Source organism: Podarcis erhardii (assembly GCF_964252035.2).
Source record: "Podarcis erhardii genome assembly, chromosome: 6".
NCBI lineage: Eukaryota > Metazoa > Chordata > Lepidosauria > Squamata > Lacertidae > Podarcis > Podarcis erhardii.
The window spans coordinates 67,857,954-67,875,564 of NC_138510.1; the positions used below are offsets into that span (position 1 = coordinate 67,857,954).

Consider the following 17,611-nt stretch of genomic DNA (forward strand, 5'->3'; position numbering starts at 1 on the left):
CCTGCTCCATAAAACAACACAGTGCCCTATTTCTGAAAACCTCTGCCATCTTGTTCAAAATAGCTTCTTCACTCCATCCAGGCCAAAAATAAAAATGGAATGCAACTTACTGAAACAGAACACTGCAAATATTTACATTTACAAAATTTGTAATGTTGCCATACGGAATCTATAAGCAGGGGTTACCCATAACTCAATGCCTCTCAATGAACGACAGCTGCCATTATATTTTGGATTGCATTTCACTTCCTCAACCTGAAATTCTTGTTTGCAATTGGGTACCAAGCTATATTTACTTGTGAATATTTCAGGATGTTTTGATTGTCAGGTTAACATCATTGCTGATGAGTTCAGGAATGTGTGCATGAACTCCAGGCATCTGGGCATGTGTGGGGCAGTACTTATGGGTCCCTGGATCAGGAAAAACCAAATTATCCTTTGGCTATAATCTGAAAGAGCTTGTATGTAGGTTGGTCCTAATGGTGTTCAGCACATTGGTTCACCAAACCTTCTCTTAGTGGAATAAGGATTTGATTCTTCTTTCCTAATGAAGACACCACCACAATCCACTCTGAAAGGTTGAAGTAACACAGAGTAGCTGAAGTATGGAGAGGAAATCAGTAATAAAAACCCTTCCCTTTCCACTAATGGAAGCCTTTGTCGGATCAAAGACAGCCTTCTGTCTGTGTAAGGGATGCCATTGGATACAAGGGATGGGTGTGTGTGTTATTTTGCTTGCCTTTTCATGAGAAACTACTTAATTCACACTTCTTGAACCAATACACAAACTGAAACACATATATCTTTCAAAATTCACACTTTTCTAAACTTTGCAGTGCAGTTATCCAACCATATGTACAAAAATGCATTTACTGGGAAAAATATGTGCTTCAACATGCATATCTTTGTGAAAATGACAGATTATATTATATGCATTATATTAGGGGGAATTGCTTGGGGAAATGTCAGTGATAGTCAAAAACTACACAACATTGTGTTTATTAGGAGAAATTCACACTGAATTGTTGATGGATTTTTAATGGGCTTTTTTATTTTAAAAGTGAAAATTGTGGGTAAATGCAATCATTATGATTATTTATTAGTTGCTTTCCTCACAAAAGTGGCTCAAAGCATCTTACAAAAACAATATTACAGTAAAAAGCAAGTAACCAACCATTAAAACCTCACACTCCAACTATACCAATAAAAGACAGGTCTTACAGACCCCACCCCACTAAAGCTGGCTACAAATACCTGAAATTCTTCAAATTAAGGCCCAAAAACCAAGGTTAAAAGGAGAAGTTTTTAAAATTGGAAAAATGAGAAAGTGAGAGAAACTGAAACTGGCAGATCCCTATTAGAAACAGCCCTCTATCTATCTATCATCTATCTAATCTATCAAACTGCTTTATAGATTGATAGTTGCAGTATTGTGTGCTACTGTAATCACATTTTATTAACAAATAAATAAGGACCAGAAGCTACAGCTTAATTGCCTACTCACAGCATCTGCTCTATCGCTTTGCCTTCTAACATTTCTTACTTGATCTCAATCCATTTTTACATATGTAACTTAGCGGCACTTTGAAAATATCTTCATGCACTCAAGCGTGTTGTTGTGGTTGTTTTAGAAAAACACACCATATTTTTGCTGCTGTTGTTTATAATGGGACACCAAAAGTTTCAGAAAGATCAAACCTGAAAACATTTCCAGTAGGAATTAAAAAGGCTCCTTTTTCCCAGAAGAAATAGAGGCTATCAATTCTTGACTTGCCTGCCCATGTGAAATAGTGGGTTTTTGTCTCTGATGTTGCAATTTTGTTTAAAATAGCCTTGATGATGGCAGGGTACACGCGAATGATAAAATCATAAAGATGACAGCCTAATCTTCAAAGATGACCGATCACAGATAAAAGATTAAGTAACTCAGCATTTGAAATACCAGATTATCTGTCTCCTGGCATCGTGTCTGTGTATCCCTCCTGCTGAGTTCTGCAGAGATATCACTGACATGTAAAGATGCTACATCTTACATACCAGAACTGCTACAGAGAATGCCGTTCCCTCAGGCCGTCAGGTTGAAAGAAACAGGCCCTCAAATGAAATATTAGTTAATCAAACATATGTCTGTGAGACAGGCAAAGTACTTGGGCGCGTAATAGATAAGCATATTTTAGCGTGGCTATTTAAAAACAGCTAAAATAGTTCATTTTACCATATAATTAGCACTCACAGGTGGGACAGCGATCGGTTAGTGATTATTATACACCTTTTATTATCAATTTTATGTACCCCAATAATAAAAAGCCATACTTACAAGAATGATTAGACATGCTGGTCCTATAAAACTCCATATAAAGTTGTTCTTTGTGCTGAGCCAACATCTGAAAAGTAAACAGTGCATAATGTTTGCAAATTTGTTTACAGATGAATCACTCCTATCTTTGGAATCAGGTGTTTCTGAAGACTGGAAATGACTGCTAGTTGTGATGACTATATATTACCTCCAGTACCAGAATCAGTATGCTTCTGGGTACCAGTTGCTGGAGAACATGAATGGAAGAGTGTCATTGAGTTCATGGCCTGCTTGTGGGCAGGGCTGGATTTAGGTTTGATGAGGCCCTCAGCTACTGAAGGTAATGGGGCCCTTTATATGTCCAGCTGTCCTTTGTCAACAACAAATTGTCGCTGTTTTTGTGTGTGTTGAATATATGCTATAAGGTAATTTATGGACCTAATAGGTATGTAGGTTTTATTTTATTTGTTTTTTTATCTTATATTTTGGAAATGCATATGCATTTTTTCCCCTTTAAGTTTTTTAGGGCCCCCCAAGAGAGTGGGGCCCTAAGCTATAGCTTGTTTAGCTTATATGTAAATCTGGCACTGCTTGTGGGCCTCCCATAAGTATCGGGTTGCCCTCTGCGGGAACTAAATGCTGGCTTAGATAGGCTTTGAGTCTACCAGGCTCATTTTGTGTTCTTACATTATGGCCACTAGATATGTGGTATTCCTCATTGTGGGAAGCCTATTGCCGAGGGAAGCCACAAGCCTGATTGTCTGTATTACCAGACTAGTGACCCTGCATGATATTTTTTTTCACCCAACATATCATGTTAAACCCCAAATAGCAATCATCATAAAATAATGTTGTACACCACCCCAACCTCTGAGTGTTGCGAGATTCTTTTATCAATGCTGGGAAACCATTTTGTTGTGGTTTCAACAGAAGGAAAAGAGGACCATTCATTTCACGGAAGGGGGCAGTTCTGTACAGACATGATGTGCCCACCTCCTTATAGATATGGCAGCTTGGGTTGCACATCTGAGCTACCACAAGCATAAAAACCCATCTGGATCAGGGCATATGCCTTTGCGTCTAGAACTTAACAGTGAAAATTTCCATAAGTATCACAGTATGTATTCCCTGCAACCCAAGAAGCAGATGCATGCAATCAAGTGTCTATGCATTCATACCCTGGTGGGTGTGGCTTTCATGCACAAACATGCATCTGTCTGGGGCTAGATTCCTTCATCTAGTACTCAGAACTGCCTCAGAATATCCAGAGACTGGATTGATAGCAGTGTGCACAGCACTGACAAAATGGTAGGGGTGGTGAGCATTAGCTTCAATAATCTGTTTGAGGGAAGAGGAGATTGCATACACCTTTCATAGTTGCAGAGAGGCCACACATCTCTTTCTGAAAAATAACCACCGTAGTCGTCAAAGCTGGCTGGGCCAACCATTTCTTCGATGGGTAGTCGCAGTGCAATATAATGTACACAGGAGTGTGCAGGCAACTCACTGTTATGTGAACATAGTTTCCTATCAGAAACATGCTTAGGTGATCACATCTCAGTGGGCTGATGCAGGAAGAAGTCATGTCAGAACTATCTATAACTAAAGTCAATATGTAAACAATGAATTACACATCAGTTCTTTCGTAGTATTTGGATCCCAGTGCAGCAGAAATGCCAACCACCACTGCTGGGCTCACGTAGCCAAAGATATAGAAATTCTTGTGTAAGAATCCTTTATTGTAGATTACTCCAACAACTATAAGGTACAGGTGAATGCCTTCGATACACATCCACGCGAACGCAGCTAAGAGGAAGTAATGGAGTAATCCAGCAGTGATTGAACAGAATAGCTAGAAGGGAAAACAGAAAAAAGCGTAAGTGAATAACATAAAAGACTCCATATCTTGCAATGCAGGTTAAAAATGTTGTCATATTACAGTACCAGCAAAACCTCTTCCACTGGAAATTTTTCTTGATAGGAAAATGGCCCAGGCCCTGTCATTACTTTTCTGTAAGTACACAGGAAACCACCAAACCCATTTCATTTTAAAACTCAGACCTCATGCTCATTTCTTTTTGCCTGTGTGCCTACAATCACATGAAATACACAAACTGATGAAGCAGATGATATATATTTTCCACAGAATGTGTTCAACCTTATATATACCCCCTGCTCCACATGGGTGTGTATACAAGCAGTCCCTTTTTACACTGAAACAAGACCAAGAGAACCCCTGCCGAAGTAACACCTTCTGATATTATCGGAACATGGTCAATTTAAACTCGGTTAAAAATCTGCTTCCATTTTGTCTTAGTTAAGGCTCCCATTCTCAGAGTGGACCTCTGGCAGAAGACCCTTCCTTCTCTTCAATGAGGCTTACACTTTCTGAATGGGATTTCCTGGAATCCTTAAATGAGTGTTTTATCCACAGCTACTTGTGGGTAAAACATTCACGGGGAAACTGGGAAATGCTACTTGCACCTCTGAAAAAGGCACTTTAGAGCAAACATTTGCTTTCCTACCCAACATGAAATGGCATAAGGAAAGGCCACGTACCTTATTATTGTTCATGTTAATTCCAACAAGAAAAATTAGCTCAGCCAGAAAAAGGCTGCAACAGAGATTTTTGTGAATTGTTGTCCTTGTACTTTGAATTTCGCTGAAGAACCAGAAAGTGAAAATGCACATGGAGAGGCAGATCAAGGAGATAATTATTCCAAGCTGAGTAATTCTTGTGAGAATATAATAATTTTTGTCATCCTGGGAGGGGGAAAATAATAATATAACATATTGGAGAGAATGGCTAAAGAATAGCTTCTTTAAAACCTCATTTGATAATGGAGTTCTGATTCTATTTCATTTCCCCCCTCCATACTCCTTGTTAAAATACCCAGCCAAGTTATTGGTTGAAATGCTTTACACATTTTTTAATTGATTTTATTAAGGTACTAGTTGGCACAAGGAAGTGTGCAGGGAAAAATCATAGAACTTGGACGATAGGACTTATCTCCCCCTCTGCCTGTGCCTTCTAAATTTGCTCTGGAGGATTGGGGGAAACCCCAGAACAGGTTTTGGGGAGTGCAGTGGAGGTGCAGGCTATCTGTTATCTGGTTTTGCATTGGTATGCCTGGATAAATATAGATACTGATTTCTTCAGGGACTGTAGAGATCGTCAGATTGAACTGGCAATTATCTGTCACCAATAGCCATAGAGCCCAGCATATTTCTTTTCCAAGTAGCTGTCATTAATTTAACTGCCCATTAATACCTTATGACAGAATAATGTAATGGATTTCATTTGAAGTGCTTTGAAAATTATCCCACTCAAAGAGATGGAGCATAAACCTGGAGGTTTTTTTAAATTTTATTTTTAGAAAACGAAAACAATTCACTCTTGACTTGTCTTGTAACTTGCGCCTCACTTGCTTTCAGATTAATATTTTAAACTCAAATTAAGTAAACACCCCGCAGATGCAAAACACACTCTTGTATTTGAGGACTCCTCATGAGCTGCAAAGGAGTCTAAGTATAACTCAAGGGAGGGAGCTTTTTATTTTTGGACAGAGGATTTAGCCGACTTGAGAGTATTAGCACAAACACATTGCATTGACACATGCTGGGCTCTTCATGCTGACAGATTCTGCTTCTTAGTTGCTAAAAGCAACTTACAATTTCAGTTCAAATGTGAGGGGTTTTTTAAGGAAGCGTTTTGACACTCTCTCTCTCTCTCTCTCTCTCTCTCTCTCTCTCTCTCTCTCTCTCATCACTTGGCCTGTATTTAGAATCCATGTCCATTTTATGGGGATTTTCCTTTAATCTGATACTCAGCTATGTACTTCTTTTTTAATTTCTTACTGAGAATATTTCAACTGAACAAAATAAAATAGAAAAAAAATTGAATAAAAAATCTAAAAGGAGGGGAGAAGGTATGTTATATCACTATATATGCAAATAACTAGAATTCCATATATGCTTGTCTAATATTAATGTTATTATACACAGCAGTTGTTTTTGTTGAATGCTAAGTGCTGCATATTGGAAATGGGTACACAACCACCACAATAAAATATTTCCACTTTTTTGTATCATTCTACATTTGCTTTTTCTTTAAATAAAATGCACTATGGTTTTCAAAAGTCTGAAGTTCTGTCTGTTCATACATTTCTTTTTAGTCAGGTTTACTTCTGGGAAAAATTGGCCTATTGCATATTCTGTGGTCATATCCACATCTTACATAGTTTATGCCACTTTAACCAACCTAGCTTCCCCGAAACAACCCTTGAAACTGTAGATTGTTAAAGGTGCTGAGAATTATTAGGAGGCCCGTATTCCCCTCACAATTCCCAGGGTTTCCTGGGAAGATTGATTGTTAAAGCATTATGGGAATGGTACCTCTATGAGGGGAATAGGGGTCGCCTAAAAACTCTCAGCACCTTTAACAAGCGACAGTGCCTGGGAATCGTGGGGGAAACCGTGACTGTTAGTGGCATAAATAGTACTTTTACAGCTGCTCAGTGACCATGAATGGTCTCTCTGCCCCATTTTCTGTTTGTAAAATGAAGATAGTAGTGACTTAAGTCTCAGGGTTATTGATAAGCATGAATAATATACAGATAATGTCAGGGTTTTAGGGAGAGAGGAGACAGAGAGCGAGGGCGACGAGGAAGAGGACGACAACGACCCGAGGTTGTCCCAAAGTCCGTCTAGCGAATCAGAGGATTCCCAGAAGGGAGCCCCCCTGGTCAGGCCAAGGGGCAATAGAGAGGGAAGCAGTCAGAAAGAGGGGAACGAAGAGGGAATCCCCAGTGGGAGTGGCAAAGCGGGACCAGCTCCCCCGTCGGAACGGAGTGGAGGGGGGGGAGTTACCAGTGTGTCAGAAAGAGCAGAACAGGAAGGAGGAAGGGGGAGGAGTTCGGAGCAAGACGTCCTGCCTGAAAGGGAGGAGTGTAGTACCGAGAGTAGCGTAACTGTAGAAAGGAAGGTCAGAGGCAACGTACGCGCGCCAAGTTCAAATATAGAGGCGCGCGGAAATGAGGAGAGCTCTGAGGAGGAGCCTGGTGCCAAAGCACGAAGGAGGGGGGAGCAGGCGGGAGAAGACTCAGCCTCTGGGGAGTCCCGGAAAGAGGGAAGACAGGGGGGCAGGAAGACCCTGCGGAAAAGGAAAGAGAGGAAAAGGTGGAGCAGTACAAGCCTCTTAAATTGGTGCAGGGGAGGGACGGACTCAGAGGGGACTTCTAACATCTAAGGATAACAGATGCGGAGCCACGGAGTTGGGATGTAATGGCTACAATGATCTTCAATAAATCCTTTTGTACATAACTTGGACTGGACTTTGGTCTCTTGTGAGCTGGGACCTCGGGTGGCTCTGACAGTAAGTCCCCTCCACAGAACGCAAATTTTTTTTTTTGCAAAGCTCACAAACGGTAACGGCCATGAGTGCGGAGGATCAGCTGACAGCGCTGCGGAATACAGTGTCCGAACTCACAGCTGCAGTCCTTGCGTCTCAGAAGAAGCATGACGAAATGGAGAAGCGCTGCCAAGACCTGCAAACAAGGTGGGAGCGTGCAAGCAGGGAAGGGCTCCCAGGGTCCAGATCAGAGGGAATTGGACTTGGAAGGAGGGGGGGCAGCCTAGTCACCCACTTCGATGGGAACCTGAAGCATTATCCCAGTTTCAGAGCAGACGTTTTGTATGCATTGCACTTGCTTCGTCATGACTTTAAAGATGAGGAGGAGAAAGTGGGGTTTATTGTTTCTCACTTGCATGGGCCGGCCAGAGACTGGTTGCGCAATTTGTGGCGTGAAGATGGCCCTGCCCGCCGCGATGCGGATGAATTCATTAAGGCGATGGATGCCTGCTTCCAGTCAACTGTAGATTTGGATCTTGCACGCAGGGAGATTTTTGGATTGCGGCAAGGCAAAGCCACTGTGCGTCAGTACCATTCCAGATTTTTTGCTTTACTGACTGCGCTACGCTGGGAGAAAGGCTGCACACCTGTGAGGGATTTGTTCTGGGAGGGTCTCAGCGGTCCCATTAAGGATGAACTTGCCAGGGGAGACAGACCTCAGACCCTGGAGGAACTTGTGCAGAGGGCTTTATCGATTGGGATAAGGCACGAGGGACGTCTTTGGCACAATGAGGAAGAACGGCAGGTACGTCCACCAGCGAGGACGCCTTCTTTCATCCCCAGGGAGTTCAGTCAGTCACATCCCGTGCCGCTGGGCAAGCAGGGGGAGGAGCCGATGGAACTTGGTGGTGCTAAGGCTCAAGCGACAGCCAGAGCCCCGGCTTCCGGTGCAGTAAAGGCGAAGCCTCCTAGAGGGACCAGGAAGTGTTACATCTGCGACAGTGCACTGCACATGGCGAAAGAGTGTCCCCAGAGGCTCCAGAAGCACACTGCAGCTTTAGCAACGGTAGCAGCAGAAGTGACCCAAGAAGAGGAGCCTCAGGGAAACGGCAATGCCTGGCTGGAAGCACAAATGCTGGGGCTCAGCCAGGCAGATCTGTAGAACAGTCCTCAGCATTTTTGCAACCTACAGACCCTTTACCACCCAAGCCAGCAGTGCAGCTCACCGCAACACTGCAGTTGCCAAATGGGACCACCATAGAAGTGCCCCTCACGATCGATTCCGGGAGCAACGCCGATTTCGTGGGGATGCAATTTGTCAAGCAGCATCGCATAGCGCTTCTGCCAGCCACAACTCCTCTGAACGTAGTCACGGTGGATGGCAGGAAATTGCTTGGAGGGCAAGTGGTGCAACAGACGCCTCCCATGGTGATGCGGATTGGAGATCACCGGGAAGTCATTAGCTTCAATGTCACCCACCTGTCTGACACGCCTATAGTATTGGGCATGAGTTGGCTGGAGAGACACAGTCCTGCTGTAGCGTGGTACCAACGCCAGATCACCTTTTGCTCATCGTACTGTGCTCAAAACTGCATCCAGTCGTGCCAGGAGGAGGGGGCTGAGCAGCAGCTGCGACTGGGCATGGTGCAGGCAGTACCTAGCAAGTACGAAGGGTTCCTGGAGGTTTTCTGCGAGAAGGAAGCTGACCAGTTGCCGCCCCACAGACCCTATGATTGTGCCATCGACCTGGTGCCAGGGGCGCAGTTGCCGACTGCAAAGCTGTATTCCATGTCTGAGGACGAGATGCAAGAGCTCAGGGAGTTCATAGAGCACAATTTGCAGCGCGGATTCATCCGGGAATCGAAAGCAGTGGGGGGCAGTCCTGTTTTCTTTGTAAAGAAGAAGGACACGCCCCAAAAAAGACTTATTGTGGACTATAGATTCATAAACAGTATGACCAAGCCCAAGGCCTTCCCTATGCCCAAGATAGATGATCTCCTGGCAACCGTAAGGAAGGGGAAGATCTTCACCAAATTGGATCTGCGTGGAGCGTATAACCTCATACGCATCCGGGAGGGCGATGAGTGGAAGACGGCCATGTTCACGCCTCTGGGCACGTATGAATACAGAGTTATGCCATTTGGTCTCCAGAATGGATCCCACGTCTTCCAAGCCTTTATGCATCACGTGCTAGCGGGACTTCTCTACAAGAAATGCGTGTGTTTCCTCGACGACATCCTGATCTTTTCGGAAACGGAGGAGGCCCATGAGAAGGACGTAAAGGAAGTCCTGCAAAGACTACGGGAGAACAGGCTCTACGCCAAGTTAGAGAAGTGCCAGTTTGATGTGACGGAGGTGGATTTCCTAGGCTACAAGCTGTCTGACAAGGGGCTGGCCATGGACAGCGCCAAGGTCCGCGCGGTGTTGGACTGGAAGAGCCCCCGCAATCGGAAGGAAGTCCAGAGATTCATCGGCTTCGCCAACTTCTACCGCAAATTCATCAGAGGTTTTGCAAAGGAGACGGCAGCGATCACGGACACTCTGAGTTCCAAGAAGAAGAGGTTCGTGTGGACGGAACAGGCAGAGCGCTCTTTTCGGAAGCTTAAAAGCCTTTTCGCCTCCGAGGAGCAGCTGCTGCACGTGATTCCAGGCAAGCCCATGCGAGTAGAGACCGACGCGTCAGACAGAGCGGTTGGAGCCGTACTCCTGCAAGAAGATCCACATGGCAACTGGAGACCTGGTGCCTTTTACTCCAGAAAGCTCAGCAAAGCGGAGCAAAACTACACCATATGGGACAGGGAGCTGTTAGCCATTCACGCAGCTTTCAAAGCGTGGCGACACTTCCTCATAGGAGCCAAGCACACAGTACAGGTCCGCACGGATCACAAGAACCTAGAGTATTGGCGCACGGCGAAGCTCCAAAGCCAGAGGCACATGCGCTGGGCGGAATTCTTCGCGGATTTCGACTTTCGGATAGAGTACATCCCAGGAGATTCCAACGTTATAGCCGATGCGCTATCCAGGAAACCGCAATATCTCGATGAAGCGGCGCCTGTAGCAGCCAAACACATTTTCACACCGCAGGCGTGGTCGTGCGCTGCCGCCACAGTAGATCTGGACGCGGTGCGACGCGAGTTGCAAGTGAATCAGTTCGCACAGTCCAAGATGGAGGAATTGCGCAGAGGTGTGCAGAGTGGCGAAGAGTTCCAACTACGCGACGGGCTGCTAACTCGCAAAGGTGCCCTCTACGTGCCAAGCGACGAGCTTCGCGCAAAGGTTCTGCAGCAGTTGCACGACGCCCCCAGTGCGGGCCACTTCGGTAAGGAGAAGACAATAGAACTGGTGGCAAGAGACTTTTGGTGGCCCCGGATGCGTGGAGAGGTAGCGGATTACGTCGCCAGGTGTGACACTTGTCAGAGGTTCAAGCCAGTACACCAGAAGCCAGCGGGGCTGTTGGAACCGCTGGAAACGCCACAGCAACCGTGGGAGAGGGTAGCTCTGGACTTCGTTACTGACCTGCCCAGCTCCAGGGGGAAGACGGCGGTACTGGTGGTTGTGGACCTGTTCACCAAGATGGCGCACTTCATTCCATGCGCAAAGGTGGCGACGGCGGAACAGACTGCCAAACTCTTCATCGATCACGTGTTCAAGGTGCATGGGCTGCCGCAGTCCATCCTGTCCGACAGGGGGCGCCAGTTTGTTTCCAATTTTTGGCAGAAGCTTTTAGGTATCCTGAACGTCAAGATCAACCTTACGTCGGCGAGACACCCACAAACCAACGGCCAAGCTGAGAGGGTCAACGCGATCATGCAGCAGTACCTGAGATGTTACGCCAACCAGCGACCAGCAGCTTGGGTGGACTACCTGCCGATGGCAGAGTTTGCCTATAACAACACGAAGCACGCGTCCACGGGGGTGACGCCTTTCTTCGCGAACAACGGTCGTCATCCCAGAACCTTCCCGGGGTTCGTGGCACCGGAAGAGGGGGTGCCGCAAGGAGCCGACCAGTTTGCAGCGGAGCTGCAGGAGGTGCACGAAGAGTTGCGGAGACATTTGGAGCTGGCCAAGCAAGCATATAAGGTGCAGGCTGACAAAAACAGGAGAGAGGGAGAGGAGATCCAGGTGGGGGACTGGGTGTGGTTAGCGGCCCAAGCGATGCCAGCCAAGTCGTTGGCCAAGAAGAAGCTAGGGCACAGGCAGTTAGGGCCGTACCAGGTGGAGGCTAAAATCAACCCTGTAGCCTTTCGACTAGCCCTCCCCGAAGGTTCCAGAGTGCACCCGGTCTTTCATAGATCGGTGCTCACTCCCTACAAGGCACCGCACAGGTTTCAGGAGTCTGACACAGTCCCGCAACAACACACTAAGTCACAGGAGAGGGAGAGGGCGCCTAGGGCCGAACCACTCAACGAGGTCACAGAGATCCTGGACTCGAGATGGGGGCAAGAGGGAGTAGAATATTTTCTAGTCAGAGAGGGTGCCCCAGTCAGTGCCAATGGTTGGGTGCCGGGCTACGCCTTAGACGAACCTCTTTTAAAAGACGAGTTCCATGCCCTTTTCCCTCATAGACCCATGCCAGCCGAGTACTTTGATGACTGGCTCTTTACGCCCACATGTTCAGGCAGCACTTTCCACGGCTTTTCTTCAGCCGAAGAAAGGGCGCCGGACTCCAACTCGCCCAGGGGATCGTGTTCGGGGGTGGACACAGAACCCTCTTATTGGTGGGACGAGCAACCAGAGGAGGACTGGCGCAGGAAATGGCTGACGGGACCTTGGCAGGCAGCACCGGACCAGGTACCAATGGAGGAGGGAGAAGAGAACACCTTGGGTCAAGAACCCGAATTCGAACACTCGTACAACGAACTGCAAACAGAGGAGATGGAGGTGCAGAATCTGTATCCTGCGTCCGCCTCCGAAGAGCTGCAGCTTCCACAACCTGCACCCGATGAGCGGGAGGGGGGAAGGGGGGGCTTCGAGGGGGGGATGGATGTCAGGGTTTTAGGGAGAGAGGAGACAGAGAGCGAGGGCGACGAGGAAGAGGACGACAACGACCCGAGGTTGTCCCAAAGTCCGTCTAGCGAATCAGAGGATTCCCAGAAGGGAGCCCCCCTGGTCAGGCCAAGGGGCAATAGAGAGGGAAGCAGTCAGAAAGAGGGGAACGAAGAGGGAATCCCCAGTGGGAGTGGCAAAGCGGGACCAGCTCCCCCGTCGGAACGGAGTGGAGGGGGGGAGTTACCAGTGTGTCAGAAAGAGCAGAACAGGAAGGAGGAAGGGGGAGGAGTTCGGAGCAAGACGTCCTGCCTGAAAGGGAGAAGTGTAGTACCGAGAGTAGCGTAACTGTAGAAAGGAAGGTCAGAGGCAACGTACGCGCGCCAAGTTCAAATATAGAGGCGCGCGGAAATGAGGAGAGCTCTGAGGAGGAGCCTGGTGCCAAAGCACGAAGGAGGGGGGAGCAGGCGGGAGAAGACTCAGCCTCTGGGGAGTCCCGGAAAGAGGGAAGACAGGGGGGCAGGAAGACCCTGCGGAAAAGGAAAGAGAGGAAAAGGTGGAGCAGTACAAGCCTCTTAAATTGGTGCAGGGGAGGGACGGACTCAGAGGGGACTTCTAACATCTAAGGATAACAGATGCGGAGCCACGGAGTTGGGATGTAATGGCTACAATGATCTTCAATAAATCCTTTTGTACATAACTTGGACTGGACTTTGGTCTCTTGTGAGCTGGGACCTCGGGTGGCTCTGACAGATAATAAATATTATGGGCGTTGAAAAATGCTCAATGGCAGTTAAAAACAAATAATAAACAGGGGGAGAGTAGAGTAGTTAGCACCCATTTAAGAGATAGCATGTGCATTACATTGTTATAGGGATGTGGGTGGCACTGTGGGTTGAACCACAGAGCCTAGGGCTTGCTAATCAGAAGGTCGGTAGTTTGAATCCCCACAACGGGGTGAGCTCCTGTTGCTTGGTCCCTGCTCCTGCCAACCTAGCAGTTCGAAAGCACGAAGTGCAAGTAGATAAAGAGGTACCGCTCCGGCAGGAAGGTAAACGGCGTTTCCGTGCGCTGCTCTGGTTCACCAGAAGCAGCTTAGTCATGCTGGCCACATGACCTGGAAGCTGTATGCTGACTCCCTCAGCCAATAAAGCAAGACGAGTGCCGCAACCCCAGAGTCATCCACGACTGCTAATGGTCAAGGGTCCCTTTACCTTTACCTTTACATTGTTATAATGGAATATTCACAGTGTGAAGTTCAGGGACATCCTAACCATGAAAATATCTACTGCTGCTAAAGAATTATCCCATTGTGTATTTGCTCGGTGAGAATAAAGCGATAGACCAAGCGAGGAAGGAAGTAACAATTTAACTGCAGAGACTAATTGGTTCTACACACAAACTATCTAAAGAAATTAATAAACACTATATTTAAAAAGAGCACTTACAACTTCAGAGTTGTTTGAGGACATCAAAACAGCAAAAGGGGTAAGATGATTGCATCTGCATGTGGTATGGGTGCTATTGAAATGTGCTCGTTCACATCCTTCTGTAGACCAGTTTCCTTCCATTGTGTCTTCTGAATAATTCCAAAATGCACACTTAACATCTTTTTTGTCTACAGTCTGGAACAGAAGGAAAATGTTTAATGGATGGCAAGAGGCACAAAGCCACTCAATAAGAAGTATCTGCTACATTAGCAGAGGCAATTCATCACAATGCCTTTATTCCACAAAACCCAGAATCTGAACTGTTCATAATTCAGGTTCAGGAGAAACACAGGAATAAAAACAAAGAAAATAAAACCAGAAAGATGAAACAAGATAGGTAAAAGAAGGTAGACTAAAGAGAGGAAGGAAAACTACACCTGCTTTCTCCTTCTTTTCAAACATTGTTCCTGAGTTTTAGAAATCAACAGTCCAAATAATGGATTTGAAAATGTCTGTACAATTAATATGTTTGCTCCTGTCCATTTCTAGTGGCCTTATTTTGACCAGGACTTGCTAATTCTTCTCTTTACAGAGAGTGTATTTGACTGTACTACAGGCCTTGGACTTTTTGCACCACCTAACCTTCTAGTCTTTGAAATGGGTTTGTGGGAGGAGAGGTCATTGTTTTGTTGTTTTTGTTTTAACTACTTGTGTGTCAAAGCCCCCAACCCACTCCCAGGAGAATAAAGACACTAGGACACAGAATTTTAGGTTAATGTTAATGGGCAAAATTTAGGCCACAACTTTATTGGTTACAGAATGTGAGCCATATTGGCTTAGGCATTGGCACCAACAGACTATATCTGACTTCCTGCCTGCCTTGCAGGAAGTCTGTAAGGGTAAACCACCAGTGGGGGGAGCCCACCAATGTGGATCGACTCGAGCATCCCCTGGGTTCCCAATGGGGTCATGGCGTGGCTATAGCCCCTTCGGATGAGATCCATGCCCCTGGATTCCTTTAACGGAATACCCTTGAGCATGGAGGGGCAGGTGATGGCCGCACCTCTCCTCCCCCACACATCGCTATTCCAATGCCTAACCGCCACATGAGCCCAAAGCTTGTTGCCAATACCCTCACACCTGCAGCCAAACTCCTATTCCTTTGATAATATCAGCCAACCAGACGTCATTTCCGCCATTGGAAAGATGAACACCATCTGCCCAATAGAGGGCCTCATTGCTGTAGGCAATTCCTGGGTGGCAAATCACATGGCCACCCAGTGCCAACACCTTCCATGTTACAGCACGATCCAAGAGTTTCCTGGCCTTGTTAGTGGCAGCTGGGCAGCGACTGTCACGCCAAATGTGTCTCTCCATGAGTTGTGACCATAAAATAGCCATTTTGTCGAAGGTTATTGACAAGTCCTCAAAGTCCTTTTTAATGCTTAGTCTCAAGTTGCCCGATTGGCCACTCACTGCCTGGCATAGCCGGGCCCCCTCAGCTTAACATGGGACACAGTTCCGCCCCAATGCTGAGGTGGGGGTGGGCCTGACGGCGAGACCGCAACCCGCCCCCACTCAGAAGTAGAAGCGGTTTACTTGTGCTTTTACCTAATATTTTTATCCTGTGAACTGCCCTGAGATCTTGTGATGAAGGGCAGTCTATAACTCTTAATAATAATAATAATGTCCCATCTTTCTTGTTTTAGGCCCCATCTGCACCATACAGTCAAATCAGCATCATGCCACTTTAACAATCATGGCTGTAGTTCATTAAGGGAGTAGAGAGTTGGCAGAAGGCTGTTAATTACCTCGCAGAACAACAATTCCCAGAGCTGCTGTGAAGAGGGATTGATTGTTAAACCACTTTGGGAATTGTAGCTCTTTGAGGGGCCTTAGAACTCTCAGCAACTTTAACCAACTATACTAAGGTCAGCCTGGATAGCTCAGTTGGTTAGAGCATGGTGCTGAAAGCGGCAAGGTTGCAGGTTTGATTCCTGTATGCGACAGCTGCATATTCCTGCATTCCAGGGAGTTGGACTAAGTGATTCTCAGAGTCCCTTTTCCTATTCTACCGTTCTATTATTCTAGGATTCTTCAGGGTAAGTCATGACTGCTTAAAGTGCTATGATACTGCTTGCCTAGTCTGGACTTTCATCGTCCATATTATTGCCCTTATCCTCCTGCAAAACAACATCAAAACCAAAAACCTTTCCTTGGCTTACCTGCTAAAGGTGCATACTGAATCATACCCATTTAATATTCTACTTTTTTATTTATTATATTTGGATCTTGACTGCCTTCCCCCCAAAAATCATGATGACTTCTTCACAAAAGCCCTGAGAGGTAGACAAGGTCAATACATCGTTACTTCACCAAGATTACTGAGTGGGATTTATGGCTGAGTCAGGATTTAATAACAGGATTTAATGCCATTCTACTTCCTATCAACTTCTGTCTATCATACACTATGTAATATCATGTCTTTTAGCACAGGAGGAAAGAAAGTAACTATATGAATTTATCTAAATTTTCAGTGAAACTGTTCTTTTTCTGCCCCACCCCCCGATTAAAAGGCTTTTGAGTCACCTTTCAGGTCCATTGCCCTCCCAAGAAGAGATACAAGATAGTTAATGAATTACAAGCACAATAAAAATAGCAATATAGTACAAAAAAAACAGCAAATTATGCTCCTGAAAATGATAAGTAACTTCATCATAGAGTGGCTAGGGAAACCCAGCTGGATGGGCGGGGTATAAATAATAAAATTAGTTAATAATAATAATAATAATAATAATAATAATAATAATAATTGAATTGCAGATTTGGAAGGACAATCTGGCATACAGGTATTGAAGTTGCACCCTTGGCATTATCAGTACCAGGCTCTATCCAGCTCTATTAGCACAGCAGCTAATGAAAAGCAGACTGAAATAAAAGATTTTAAGATTGTTTTTTTTAAAGAAATTTCCGGTGGTGGGACTATAAATACCTCCTGGGGGAGGATATTCCACAGATGTGAGGCTGCTTCTGAAAGGCCACATCTTTTGAATCTAGCAACTTCTGATCATCAGGCTAGAGAGCAGAGCCCCAGAAGCTGATCTTCAAGCTCAAGCATAGAATTGTAGAGTTGGAAGGGATCGTGAGGGCCATTTGGTTCACCCCTGCAGTGAAAGAATCTCTTGCCCAACTTGGGGCTCAAACCCACAACCCTAAGATTAAGAGTCTCATGCTCTACCATCCAAGCTATCCCAATATCCCATTCTCATATTGATGTAGGTAGCCCTTTGAAAAACCTGATTACAAACCATCTAGGGTCATAAATAACACTTTAACTAGGACCCGCAAACAATAGGCAGCCAGTGTGACTGGTACACAATACAGTAGGTGGGATGTGATCTGATTCTTTGTCCCCCTCAGGCATTCATACTGCCACATGCTGTACCAGCTGAAGTTTCCAAATAGCCTTTAATGGCAGCCCACGTACAGCAGATTACAGCAATCTACTGCTGATTGCCCACCACGTCACCTGTTTGTGCGATGCAGCAC

At 45.9% G+C, this 17,611-nt stretch overlaps 1 protein-coding gene across 2 annotated transcripts in view; it reads right to left on the reverse strand.

Annotated features, from left to right (window-relative positions):
* Nucleotides 1–17,611, reverse strand: part of ADGRL4 (adhesion G protein-coupled receptor L4) — a 90,627-nt gene that overhangs the window by 18,509 nt on the left and 54,507 nt on the right. For both annotated transcript variants that reach the window (XM_081868329.1, XM_081868328.1), the window contains exons 10-13: nt 14,081–14,257; nt 4,856–5,059; nt 3,928–4,148; nt 2,318–2,384 (exon numbers count right to left, since the gene is read on the reverse strand). In XM_081868329.1, coding sequence (XP_081724455.1) covers nt 2,318–2,384; nt 3,928–4,148; nt 4,856–5,059; nt 14,081–14,257 — 669 coding nt within the window. The remainder of the gene's footprint in view (nt 1–2,317; nt 2,385–3,927; nt 4,149–4,855; nt 5,060–14,080; nt 14,258–17,611) is intronic.